At 45.4% G+C, this 13,273-nt stretch overlaps 1 protein-coding gene across 7 annotated transcripts in view; it reads right to left on the bottom strand.

Moving 5' to 3' along the window:
- GATA6 (GATA binding protein 6) overlaps positions 1–13,273 on the bottom strand; it is a 30,331-nt gene that overhangs the window by 14,082 nt on the left and 2,976 nt on the right. For all 7 annotated transcript variants that reach the window (XM_046671372.1, XM_046671378.1, XM_046671373.1 and 4 more), the window contains exons 3-7: positions 12,990–13,273; positions 8,387–8,553; positions 4,620–4,745; positions 3,619–3,706; positions 3,422–3,525 (exon numbers count right to left, since the gene is read on the bottom strand). In XM_046671372.1, coding sequence (XP_046527328.1) covers positions 3,422–3,525; positions 3,619–3,706; positions 4,620–4,745; positions 8,387–8,553; positions 12,990–13,273 — 769 coding nt within the window. The remainder of the gene's footprint in view (positions 1–3,421; positions 3,526–3,618; positions 3,707–4,619; positions 4,746–8,386; positions 8,554–12,989) is intronic.

Here is a 13,273-nt window from a genome sequence, read left to right as displayed (position 1 = left end):
CAAATAAGTCAAAGAAACAAGGTTTCAGGGCAGTGCAAAAATGATTTTTGTGACACTCAGACACTTGTTCTAAAAGAATGCAGAATAACGTGTGCTAAGAATCCTGTGTGCACCTTCCTTCCTGCTGGGCACTGAGACCTTGAGACCCACTCACAGCAGCAGACAACTAGGAGTGCCTCCCTCCAGGACACTCAGCTCCTGCCACGCTGGCTGCCACCACGTGACCATGCCCACAGGCAGGGCAGGAATATCAGGACTTAAAAGAAGCTGCTGGAAATGTCTACTGGCGATCTCCTACAGCTGAGTTCTCAGGAGAGGATTAAAACGAACAGTAAGTTTGACATGGACCTCTGCAGCAGTCTTAGACTTCCCTGCTGTAACTCAGGATCATTAAGGAAAGGAGGATGAGCAGTTATGTTGCCACTTACATCTCTAAATGGAAGAACATGTGGGCCCCAGTTCCTGTCCTCCACTGGGAGAACGCCTAAGATTGCCCTTTGTTTGGTAGCTCCGTTGTTCCTTATTTAACTAGGATAACTCTGCACTACTAATTTCCACCACGTCAGTCACAGGGGCCACCGGAGATCAATGGGACAGACTCATCATCGGAGGTTTTAAACGCCGAGCCAACGAAGATGCTGTGTACTACGTGCCAGAGACAACCTCGCTCTGTGGAGACGTTTTCCTCACCTACAGCACTCCACGAAATCCCATAAGCAGTCAGTCACAGCACCAGCTGCCCTCCAACATCGTAAACTGTGACCAAAATGGGAAAATGACACATCTTTGTCAACACAGCCGCCTTTCACAAATGCTTCTGCCAGCTGCTCACAGATAACTCCTCCAGCATGTTCTTCACAGCTCCTCAGCTGCCATGCTGGCCACGTGCACAAGACTCAGTGCAGGCAGAGAAGGCTCTGTAAAGTGCTAAGGAACTAACAGGCACACACAGGGCACTCCTTGGTACTAACCCGGGAAAACCACTTGAGTCTACTACAGTGATTCTTGGAGGCGGACAGTTTCCAAAGGCAGCCAGCAGACAGGCTCTATCAAGTAGGCCTGGCTCCCCACAACAGCCACGTCAGCCAGGGGCTGATGGAGAATCCGTGATGGATTCGCCATGGGGAGGAAACCCTCAAACCCAGTGCCGAGTGCCTGCGGAGCCAGGAGGGCGGGCGATCCCCCTGCACACACAGCACACCGGGAAAAGCTGTCGGGAAGCATTCCTGAGACGGCCTGGGTCCCGAGAGCCGCCCGATTTTTCTGCAGCTCAGAGCTGGTTCTCGCGGAGGCTGCGTGGGCTACGGGAGTGATGGGGGCTCGTGTGGAACTGTTCTCAAACTATCCTCCAATCTCTAAACTCCTTGTTGCTTTGCCTCCTGGCCGCTAGGAGGGAAGTGAGCACTCCTCCGAAGGGCACTAGCCAGTGAGCCACCTAAAGCGTGCTGGGTCCCAGGTGAGAGGTGCCGGGACACCAGAGTAGCGGTCGGACAAGCTGCAGAACTCCCGAGGTCCCTCTCCCAGACAGGCCGAGGCAAGACCCCGTCGCTGCCTCCTCACTGTCCCTCCCCTGGAGGGCAACTGGTGGGACTTGCAAACAGCCAATTTTGAGATTTTACATCACAAAACCACGAGAGCAAAACGGACTCCACCCACGAAGGTTCCGAGTCCCCGAAGCCCATTGTCGGGCTGACATCTCTATTTCTGCGCCATTTATCATTCACATTTGGCTTTTGCCATGCTTAAGCTGGACTGTATCACCAACAAAACTGACTTGGAGCTGGCAGCCATCCTCACTTCAGCCAGAGAGACAGACACTGAGGCCAAAAACCTGGCTGCTCCCTCAGTGCTCTGGGAACCAGAACACTGCTTTGCCTCACTTAGCGACATAATCACTTCTGAGGACTCAGGGCATCATAAAGAATATTCCTAAATAATTTTGACCTTTCCATTTCCCCACAAGGAACTGTTCTATTTACCACTTTAGATCCTTAAAGATACGTCTAAGCCCCCTGTAAAAAACATCGTACACCAGAGCCCACCTTTATAAGGTCTAGCAACATTCTTTAACGCGTCTGCAACAAACAGAAACAACTGAAAGGCTTTTTGCCTTGTGAAACTCTGAACAAACTTCTTACTGCATTAAAGAAAAAGCCCAAAAGAATGTCAGAAGACAAAAAGAAACAGCAAATATAATTTTAAGCACAGTTTAAAACTGTTTTAAAATATTGAATTTTTGTTCGTTTAAGCCAGTACAAATACTACGGGATCAAACCCCCTCTGTGGTTGCCAAACCCTGGAAGGAAGACACCTCGGGGCGGCAGCTTCAACTCCACCTGAGGTGCTTGTTCAGAAACAGGAATTCCCAAGCCCCACCCCCAGAGACTCCGACTCAGAGAATCCAGGGTGGGGCCCAGGAATCTGCAGTATTTCAAAGTACCCCAAAGAGGGCAAAACTAAATGTTGAAAACAATTACTAAGTAAATTGGGATTTTAATGCTGGTGTCCCATCCCAAACTCGTCTCACTGTAATCCTAAGAATGCCCAGGGAGCACGCGGTACAGTCTTGCTGCTCAGGCCCCGCCCTGAATCTCACTGAGGTCAAGGGTGAGACCTGGTCACTTTTAAAGAGCATTCTAGGTAAATCTGGGAAGCATTAGGATGGGAAAATGCTCTTCACTTGAGAAAAACTGAGTTTCAATCACAGCTTTGCAGACACTAACTCTGGGATCTTCACGAAGACCCTGGCATCCCAGTGCACAGAGGCATAAGTCGCTCACAAACCGAACTGCTCACAGGTTTGTTGAAAGGCTGAAATAAGCCTGGGCACAACTGGCATGCATTCGAAGAAGGCAAGGCGCCCTAGCAAGAGGACAGCTGGAAGAAGGAAGATCAGCAAATACAGCAGCACAGGACATTATGATGAGCTTTGCTGGGGGTTGATAGTTAAAATAAAAGGAAGGAAGGAAGAACAGAAGAGCAGAGGAGAGAAAAAAGAAAGCAGGAGTTCATATGATAAGCAAAAGCCATTTAAATGTCACGGGCAGTGGGACACACGAAACCACGGAGCTGGTAGTTTTTCTGATCTACATCAGAAATACAAATATATAGCAACTCAGATAAAAACCTGGAAATAAAACAATTTGAAGTACTCCAAAGCAAAACTTCTTGCTTTTACTTGGGTTAATTTAACCATAAAAAAATGATATAGATCTTAATTAAGAGGTTTGTAAAGTACTTAAGTTTGTCATTTTATTGACATTGAAATGTAATTTCCTCTAAAAACTATTCTTAGGTATCAGCTAACTAAACTGAGCTGTTGGTTTAGATTATTGTACTAGCAGATAAGATAAAATTTGAGATAGTATACTAGAGATTAACCGACTAGTTTAGAAAGAGTGTCTACTGTTTTCACACTTACCCCTGAGGCTGTTGGTTGTGTTGTGGGGGAAGTATTTTTGCTGCAATCATCTGAGTTAGAAGAGGTGGAAGTTGGAGTCATAGGAACAGAATTATTGCTATTACCTGCAATAGTCAAAATTAACCTCATAAATATACATATACTCTGCTCTTAAGGTTGGCATACTTTACAATCAAATAGCATTTTATTATATTTACCAGAGCAAGCCTTTGACTTATTTATGTTCTTAGGTTTTCGTTTCCTGGTTTGAATTCCCTCTTTTTTCATAGCAAGCGGTCGAGGCACCTAAAAAAAATGTTCACATAGGCCATGCCATAAGTTTAATAAATATTATACTGAAGAAAAAACAAACTTGAACCAACATCAGTACTGAAAGCCCTCATTTAAAAGAACTTGGCATAAATTTCAATCTGATTTTTATACACACTCAGTAGATTGCAACTGCACAGAGACTACACTTTCCCCATCAAATGCAGAGATTCCTTCAGAGAAAACGGGGTGATTTGCCAGGGAGAATTTACTCAACTTAACGTTTATTGTTTTAAACAACTTCGATTATAATAGAGTAAAACCAATGAATACATATTTTTACTTCAAAGAGATCATGTATTCTCTTCCTCCTACATATACAAGGTTATTTTCCTTTTTAAGATTTTTATAATCTTATTATATACAATAATATATACTTATACATCTATATTTATGGATGTTTATAATATTTTGTGGTACCCTTAAAATATAGAATCTTTCTAACTACAACTATCAAATATATTATTACTCCTTTGTATAAATGTATTTGATTGTATCCAAAAAATTAAGATATAAACTAGTTATTGTGCATTTCTAGTTGGTTCTACGCTATTTTTCTCTTTGAGTGTGCAGTTTTTTTTTTTAAAAAGGGGGTCCCTACCATTTTATCAATTCTAAAATGCAAATTTGTCACATTTTAGTATGTCTAAAATTGGAATGTCTTACAGTGGTTGTGTGTGACAGTTCAATTGGCAGCATTTTTTGTTTCTTACTGGTATGTAAGATAATTTATATTTTAATTAATAACAATCTAGATTCAATAATGTGCATTTAGAAAATCAGATTTTTCACTTTCATCCCCTCTCCTTTGCTGACTTTTTTCTTAACTAAAACCACGTACAAACAAGATATTAAATGTGTAGACACATGAGCAGAACATGTGGCGCACCCCATGGAGTTTCATGTAGAGTCCACAAGCATTGCACACAGGCTCGCCCTCAGCGTTTCTGCGCCACAAAGTGGTGGTTGTGGTGTGACAGTTGGCACAGGACAATCCAAGCCGCCGGGAGGAAGGCTAGAAAGCAGCACAAGAAAGTAAGTATACAGAATAAGTGATTTCTATGTATATTTCACACACATACATCAATGTATTGTGTCCCTGTCATCAACAAGCATGTACCTGGTTATTATAAGTAAGAGGCCCCTTGATGAAAAAAATGTCAAGTGTAATTGGGTTGACCTTCCTAGACCAAGCAACTTGAGTTTTACAGCGTGTGCTGGATCCCATACATACATTTGGTTTGCTCCAGCACGTTAGCGTAGATTATAGAATAACCGGGAAGCAGTCACAATGTTGGCCAATAACTAACTGACTGCTGCCAGAGGTCTCAGGTATTAACAGTCATGAAATGCAATCACAAACAGCCTACAAACATGTTAAGTGGCTTTGGGCAGTCTCTGATTCACCTGAAAACTGGAGATAATCAGGTCTACTTCTCAGATATGTGCAGAGAAACAAACCAGAAACTTTAGAAGGGCTTATATATATATATTAATAGAAATGGATTTTGGAAAATGTATCAAACTTTTGGAAAGAAATATATTTTAATACATTCTATAATTATCATCATGACTGCCTGCTGCCTGAATCTTTGTATTATTCATTTTACGAACGATAAGCAAATTTCACGGCATTGCTTTAACACTGGCATTGTCTTACATACAGTGATACTGATATATTTTATTTACCCTGTCAGTATGGTACTCAACTTTTGTCCTATAAAGGGTTAAATGGTATTATCAGAAAAGGCCAACTGTCTGCCACTGTCACTCAGATTTCCATGTCCCCTTTATGCCCATCCGTTAACATCCTTTAACGGAATTTATTTCCTCCAAATTATTATGTGTGAATTATAAAGAATGACAATTTAAACTAGTATAAGTTCCTCTCCAGAAAATCTACATTTGTTTTTAAATTACCTAGATGGACAACTAAAAACAATGCAATGACTTCAGTAAAAAAATCTATGGGGAAAGTCCAGGGACCAAAGCAAGTTGAATGTTACAGAACTAAGGGAAGTTTAAGTTTAATTTAAGAAAAATTGTTGTACAGAATGGACAACAAAAATATAAATTGAGCATGTATTGAATATTCACAGATTAAAGGACAGAGATTTACAAATCCGTTGCTGGTAAATTTAAAATATAAAATTGAATTTTGCATTTACAATTCATATCTCGTTATATTAATTTAGCATTATTCTTTCCAGACAAATTATAAAAACCAAGAAAGCCTGGTAAGCCTCTTAGCACTACAACAACTTTTAAGAAGTCAGTGCTGATAAAGAATCAATTTGACTTTTGGTTAAAATGAATATGCTTGGCTGACAGGAGAATTATTTGAGGAACTGCTTTGCTAAAATGATGAAAACATAAAACGTTACATATCAGGGCTTCTTTTCTTTCTTTTTCTTTATGGCTCAAAGAAAATAATTTCCTGGGAGAGCACTCCTTTCTCATCATAAATATAAAATAAGTAAACTAGGGACAGGAAGGTTCATTTTATAAACAGCTCATTTATGACAGTTTCCAGTGGAATTTGGAGCCAATGTGAAGCAAACTTCTTATCAGAATCTGCCATTATTAACAAAGAACTTTATGACTGTCAACTGCAGATCATAAGTGAAGCCAGTCCCCATAAACATGTGAAATGAAGGTGAACAGGTTATAAAAGTTCCTTGTAACAAGTGATCTCAGTTATATTCATTGCTGACAAGGAATTCAAGTTACACCATAAATCTCTTATTTTGCAATGTATTACAAGTTCAAATTCACAGTGATTGGTTCTGTACTGCTGGCTAAACAAACTTGGGGTTCAACATTCTATTTCTGAGAACTAAGCTGGATCCATCGAAACTATAAATAAGAAGCCCACAAGGAGAACTAATTGATAGACACACCCTTCAATTGGTATCATTTATAACCCATTTACAAAGCATATTGGCTGACCTTGGCCGCTGCCAAGACACCTGCCACACAGAAGGAAAACAGATTCAGAGATGGTAAAAACTGTTTTCTTCTGGTAACAGTTATTTTTACTGGTAAGCACACAAAACAAATGGCACTAGCTAAATATGGATGTCACTAGAGCAAATTTATAATGCAACTAGAACCCAAATGGTTACTATTCTACCAGTTTTTCACTCGATCCCAAGAAAATGTTACCTTTCCGAGAGCTCAGCTAGGTCTCAGCTCAACGTGCCTTTCCAAACAAAATAATAATCAGCATCATTGCTCATACACTGACTAATACACGAAAGCAAGGAACTTGCCTGGAATATTTTCTAGCCACTGCTGTTTCTTTTTTAATGTGATGCATGTAAGAAAAATGAAAACCATAGGGAGTCAGGCACTAAAGTTAAGGATGCCCTTTGAAGAAAATTTTAAGCTGTGGGAGGTTGTAACAAGTTTAAGGCACATACACTCATTAAATTAACCTTGGCCACTTTATTTTAAATGCATTAAAAACAAAACAACCATAAAACTAATTGCTTCTCTTTAAGGTGTCAGACTTACATTGTGATGCAATTTCACTCTAATCTATTTAACACAAACAACATGTGTAGCATTTGTTCCTGCTAATTAGAGTATAACAATTAAATAAATTACTGGGATACTTAAGATGTCTAGCATCTAACTGTAAAATATTCTACTTTAAAAGGTATTAGAGCGTGAGTGCTCAGCTAAACAAATGTCAGCCTTACAGTGGGGCTTGTGAAAGCTTTATTTTCTCTAATCATTACAGCAGTAAATACTCTCTCCTTCTAAAAAAACACACATAACAATAAGAGATTAAGCCCTGAAGAAAATCAGAATTCCCATACTTTGAAACATAGTAACACATGTTTCGATTGGCAAAAATCCTCAACTGGAGAAGAACATACAGGCTGCATTTTTTCTCAAGTTCTATGCAGTTCTCTGAACAGCCAGATTTCAAAATAACAAAGGTTAGAGTAAATAAATTTTCACCAGACTAAAGGGCAGTCCAAAAGATGGATGGAATTTGGAGGTAAAACCTGTCCCATGCTAAAGAGGTTAGAAGGGACCCAGAGGGACTGAATCAAAGTAGCCCAGAATGAGGCTGTGCTCTGGGGAGAAAGGGGATGTGGGTTTATTGTTGTCATATCCTATTTGGGGGAGAATGTTATAAAGGAGCATGGTTTTTCAAGAATAAAATCCAAACCAGACCAAAGAGTACACAGTGAAAATATCTTCCTTCCCTGACCTGGGTCCGTATACTCGGGTTTTCTCCCTATAGGTTACCATTATTACTAATTTCTTATGTCTCCTGCCTGAATTATTTCAGTGCGTTTACAAGTACATCTAGACGTATGTAAATATAGATTTTTGTACCTAAAAAAATGGTAGCACCCTACGCCTTCCTTTTTCCCTCCCTTTCACGTAAGGACATCATTCCCTACGTGTAAACGTGAGGAAAGGCTGTCTTCGTTCCCCTGAAGGTGGTGTCGGGATAACCTCGCTCGGGCGCCAGCGGGCGAGCGCTGAAACGGCCGGGGAGTGAAGGGCACAGCTCGGTCGCCGCGCTCGGGTCAGCCCCGGGCCGCGCCGCGCACTCCTGTCCCCGCGGGGAGCGCCGGCCGGCGGGAGGAGCGCGGCTCGGGGCCGGGCCGCAGGGGGGGCGGCGCCCGCACTCACCACGCGCTTCTGCGGCTTGATGAGGGGCCGGCTCAGGCCGTTCATCTTGCTGTAGAGGCCGCAGGCGTTGCACAAGTAGTGGCCGGTGCCGTCCCGCCGCCACAGCGGCGTCTGGATGGAGCCGCAGTTCACGCACTCACGACTCTCGGGCAGGTCCTCCAGCAGGTCTGCGGCGACAGCGGGGACGAGAGGCCGGTGAGGCCGCGCCGCGCCCCCCCCCCCCCCCCCCCCCCCCCCCCCCAAGACCCCAGCCTCCCTGGTCCCTGGGCTGGCGACGCGCCGCCCGCTCCCCAGCCCGCGCCCTTCCCCACCGAACTTTCAGCCCAGCAGCCACGCCAGCAGCCGGCTGTGGATGTCGTCGCTATTGATCTGCTGACCATTTGTCCGACACTTCTGCACCCCTGGGCGCGCCCAGTAAAATCCCCAGGAAAGTCGGAGACAGGGCTGGAAGCCGAGCCGAATCATCTGCCTTGTGTCTCCAAGGACCTCAGAGTTGGGATGAGCTGTGAGGAGGTCGATTTGGGTCCTCTGACCCCTTCTTTCCGGCTGTCCCCAAGCTTTTCGAAACTGAAATCCATCATAATTACAATATGCCACTTGCCAAAGCGGAGCAGACCATACACTATTAGCACTGATCACTGACCCCGCTCCACCCCACAAACATCCCCGGACGCAGTGACGCCGCCTTATTCACTTTTATCTCAAGTAATATTTAAAAGTACTTGCTACATCTGTCATCCTTCTTCTCCTCAATAAAAAATAGACAAATGAAATTAGAAGTACTGTTCTTGGGCACTTTTGTCAATTAATTAGAAAGTGACTCAGGTCTCCTGGGGGGGGGGAAGCACTAACACTAATAAGCATAGAGATAAATGTTAGGTGTGATTTTCACACCACAAGGACCAAACACTAAAATATTCCGATTTCAAAGTGGGTCTAATGGCTTCTATTTGCAAAATTTCTACAAATGGCTGGTACTTTATTGACTCCGAAAATTACTGAGATAGTCCTCGTGCCAAATAAAGCTATTTCCTATTTTCCTGGTCTAAAATTTCAACTTACACTATCTAAATTGTGTTTCGTCATTTTGCTATTCGGTTAGTTTTCGGAGTTCACAACCTAAACCTGTCAATGAAAAAAAAAAATCTTAAGAGTCAATGGTTGCAACAACTCTTTCACTTTCCCTTAAATCGGTTAAATATGAATGAATAAATATTATCTAAAATGAGATACTTATTAATAAGCACTTAAAAAATAAATATCTCCTTCTGTTTAGCCGCATTTATATTATAGCGAGTTTAAATGTTCTAATTTGGCTTTCTTTAAGGAGCATTTCTGAATCAATGCTTAAAGTAAACAAACATTACACTTTAGAGTTTAATTTGGAGATTCTGTGAGCTAGCAACACTTTCGACTCCTTCTGATGCCCGAGCACTTTGCAACTTGTTTCTACCATCAACTGTTTGTTGGAAAGATACTTAAATGTGTCTTTGGCATAAACACTCTTTTAATTCCATTAATACAATTTGCCCTACAAAACAAGTCTCCTTCCTCCTCAAGAAATAACTTGAAAAGAAACTAGCATCCTACACAACTGAGTTCAAAGTTGTCATGGGGACACTGCAACTTACAACACATCACAAAGATTTATTCTCCTCCGCCCTAAAAGCCACTATTGACTACGGTAATCAGTAAAATGCTCAGGACTTCAAGGACACTGAAGTTAAACAAGGTATTTGTCTTTGTTGTTGACTTTAAAATGTTACCTATCAGAGCCCCTTCTCCATAGAGGAGCCAGGCATTCCCTGGAGAACCAGCCCTCCGCGGGCCGCCTCTTCCCAGGCTGGGACAATAAAGACTCCCGGGAGAAGACAGTGGGAACTCTCCAGGTAAATCTCCCAGTCATCTGAAAACCCGAAGACAAAACTTGAACTCTTGGGATAAATAAAATTTAGGAAATTTGCTTATTTTTAATTAAATACAATCTATAGCCCCCATTCTCTCCCACCCCTCACTCAGCAGCTACACTTCTATAGCTGACTAAAATTTAAAAACAGTTTTTCAGTAAAAATTACAAAAGCTGATTACAAAAATTACAAACTCACCCATCAGTTTCCCCTACTCATTATCCCTCTCCTAACCTGGCTGCCTTGGGTGCCCCTGGAGAGTGACAGACTCAGGGGAGAGAGGCACCGTCGTCTGTCGTCCCAGGGCCCCGAAAATGGAAGCTCCTCCAGTTCAGCAGAAGCTTAGGAGGGGACCGAAGGGCTGTGAGGACCCTAAGCTTGCCCCAGGACTCTCCACCACCAGCATCAGGAGAGGCCTCCACAGTGTGCAGGTTGAGAAAGCTCCGTGCTCAGGTTTTAGCCCTGCTGTTTGCTCAAATCAATTAAAGAGTGCCTCCAAAAACGGTTTGTTTAAAAAAAAAATCAAAGTGGAGAACCAGGGAGTCCAGTTAGAAGGCTAGGAGGAGAGGGGTTGGGGGTCGAGGTCTCTCTAGCATAAGAACACCTGTGAGGACAAGCAAAGTTAGGGTCATTCACCTCCCCCATCCCCACACTGGCTTTTTCTCAGCAGCTTCCTGCCTTTTTAAGACTCTTTATGCAAAAGCTGGGTGTTCCCAAACCCCTTCCCATTTTTGGTTTTTGGTATTTTTTAAAACATACTCTGGATCTACAGAAGATTTTTTTTACCTTTGCAGCGTCGTACCCAGAAGGTGAGGAAATGAGTGAAAGGACAGGCTAAGTTTAAAACGAAATTTATAACTCGCCTACAGTTGCACCCTACTACCTCTAAAAGGATTTTCCATGCAGACCAGTTACTTTAAACATCCAAAGACTCCAATTATGGCTTTCAGACTACTGCTTTTTCTCAGTTCCTGAAAGGCTGGGAGACGGGGGAAGGAATACAGAGATCCCGCTAGGGTGCGTCTCGGTCAGGCAGAGTTGCAGGATCTTGCTCCAACTGCAGCTGCCCTGACCCAACTCACACGCCCTTTCGGATTCCCGGCTGGATTCCTGACGGACAAAAGCCCCACCCCTAACCACCAGCTCCTTCCCACCTTTGAATAGTCCTCATCTTCCCGGCTCCCGGCTCCTGTGGCAGGAACAGTGACAGTGCTGTGCTGTCTCAAGTCTCTACTCCCGAGGGCAAACCTCAACAGGCCCCCACCCCCACTTTACAGACAGTGAAGACGACTCCAGAGGCAGCTTTGCAGGGGAGAGAAGAGGGAATTTTGAGAGCCAAATCTTAGGGCCAGTGGAGGAAGAAAGGAAGGGCTTGTCATCAGAAAGCCTGCGCTCCCTCCCAGTGTTACCAGGAGGGCTGGGCAAATCAGATCTCTCACTTTCAGGCCACTAGTGTGTCCAGTATGTCTTTTGAACACACAGTTGGCAATGCCTAACTAATCAGGGCTTTGTCCTAACTAATCAGGGCTCCTAAAAGACTTGCTGTCCCTAAATGGAGGGCTGAGGCTCCAGGAAAAGCCCAGGTTGGATACTTCAGGCCCATGTGCCTCCTTCGTCCTTGCCACCTCTGTGACTCCCAGAGTTCCCCTCAAACAGCCACACAAGAAAGTTTTATCTTAGGAGACAGGTTATCAAACATGTTAAATATAAGGAGAGACCTGTGAAAGCATAGAGAAGGGCGCCGGATGCTGCGGCTGAGAAAAGAAGCCTGAGCGCCTTTGTCAGGCCAGACAACACAGTCACTCCCTCCCTACCTGAGCAGAACAAAACGCTTTTCAAAATGGGGTGTTTCCAGGTACTTTGGCAATTGTGTTGCCCCAGTGTACCCCAGACACAGACATGAAAGTATGTGCGGAATTGGAAACGGAAAAATTGGTGGACTGAACTCCAGGAAGAATAGATGTGGGAGCTCCAGGACCCCGGGGTGCCAGCCTGGCAGGGCATGCAGGAGCAGCCCCAGAACCCGGGCCCAGCTAGGGCCACGCAGAAGGGCCCCTCCGCCAGCTTCCCCTGGGACCGCCACAAGGCTGACCACCAGCCCAGGTGTCCTCTCTCTTCCCCCCTCACGCGCGGGAGGGGACGGATGCCAACGGGGTCCTTAGGTCCTCTTCCACTGTGGAGCTCTTTTAATACGCTCCTTGGGGAAAACGCACACAACTGCTCACCTCTGGAGAGTTAAACGGGGTGAGGCTGTGTGCGATCTGAGGAGAGGGCGAATCCAGTGCCCAGCACTCTCCTAAACTCACCCCCCATGGAGTCTCTCTGCTCCGTTCGCGCGAACTAGGGTCTGGGACCGGGCTCCGGCCCTGTCGCTCCGCTCCCGGGCTCATTTTTCCCAACTGCCCACCTCATTCACTGTCTATTAAGTCCCTCGAGCTTCTCCACCGCGCCGAGCTAAATATGCGTGTTTAGCCTCTTCGGTGGGAAAGACCTGAGACAGTCCGCAAAATAGAAGCGCCCCATCCACACTGCCAGACTCCGGGCTGCCCCGCCACGGGTCCGCAAATCCTGCCTGGGGCCACGCCGCCTCTGGGCACCCAGGCAGGAAAGCCCGGAACGCAGGACCCTGTCCAGGGGCCGCCGCACAGCCGCCGGCGCCCCGGCCCTCGGCCCCCGCCCGCGCGGCGCGCCCTTACCTGCGCTGGGGCCCCGCGGCACGGGGAGCGGGGCTCCCGCGCGGCTCTGCAGGCTGTGCAGCACCGGCGTCTCAAAGGGTCCGGCGGGCCAGGCGGGCGTCAGCGGCGCCCCCACGTAGGGCGAGTAGGGGCTCGGGTGGTGGTGGTGGTGATGGTGGTACGTGCCGTTCAGCGGCCGCGCGGCCGACAGCGAGCCGTACTGGTGCTCGCGGCCGCCCATGGCCGCCAGGCTGCCGCCGCCGCCGCCCACGCCGCCCGCGCCCCCGCCGCCGGCCGCCGCGTAG

This window comes from Equus quagga, chromosome 9 (assembly GCF_021613505.1).
Source record: "Equus quagga isolate Etosha38 chromosome 9, UCLA_HA_Equagga_1.0, whole genome shotgun sequence".
Taxonomy (NCBI): Eukaryota; Metazoa; Chordata; class Mammalia; order Perissodactyla; family Equidae; genus Equus; species Equus quagga.
Note: the sequence above shows the minus strand (reverse complement) of the source record. Positions and strands in the feature narration are given on the sequence as shown.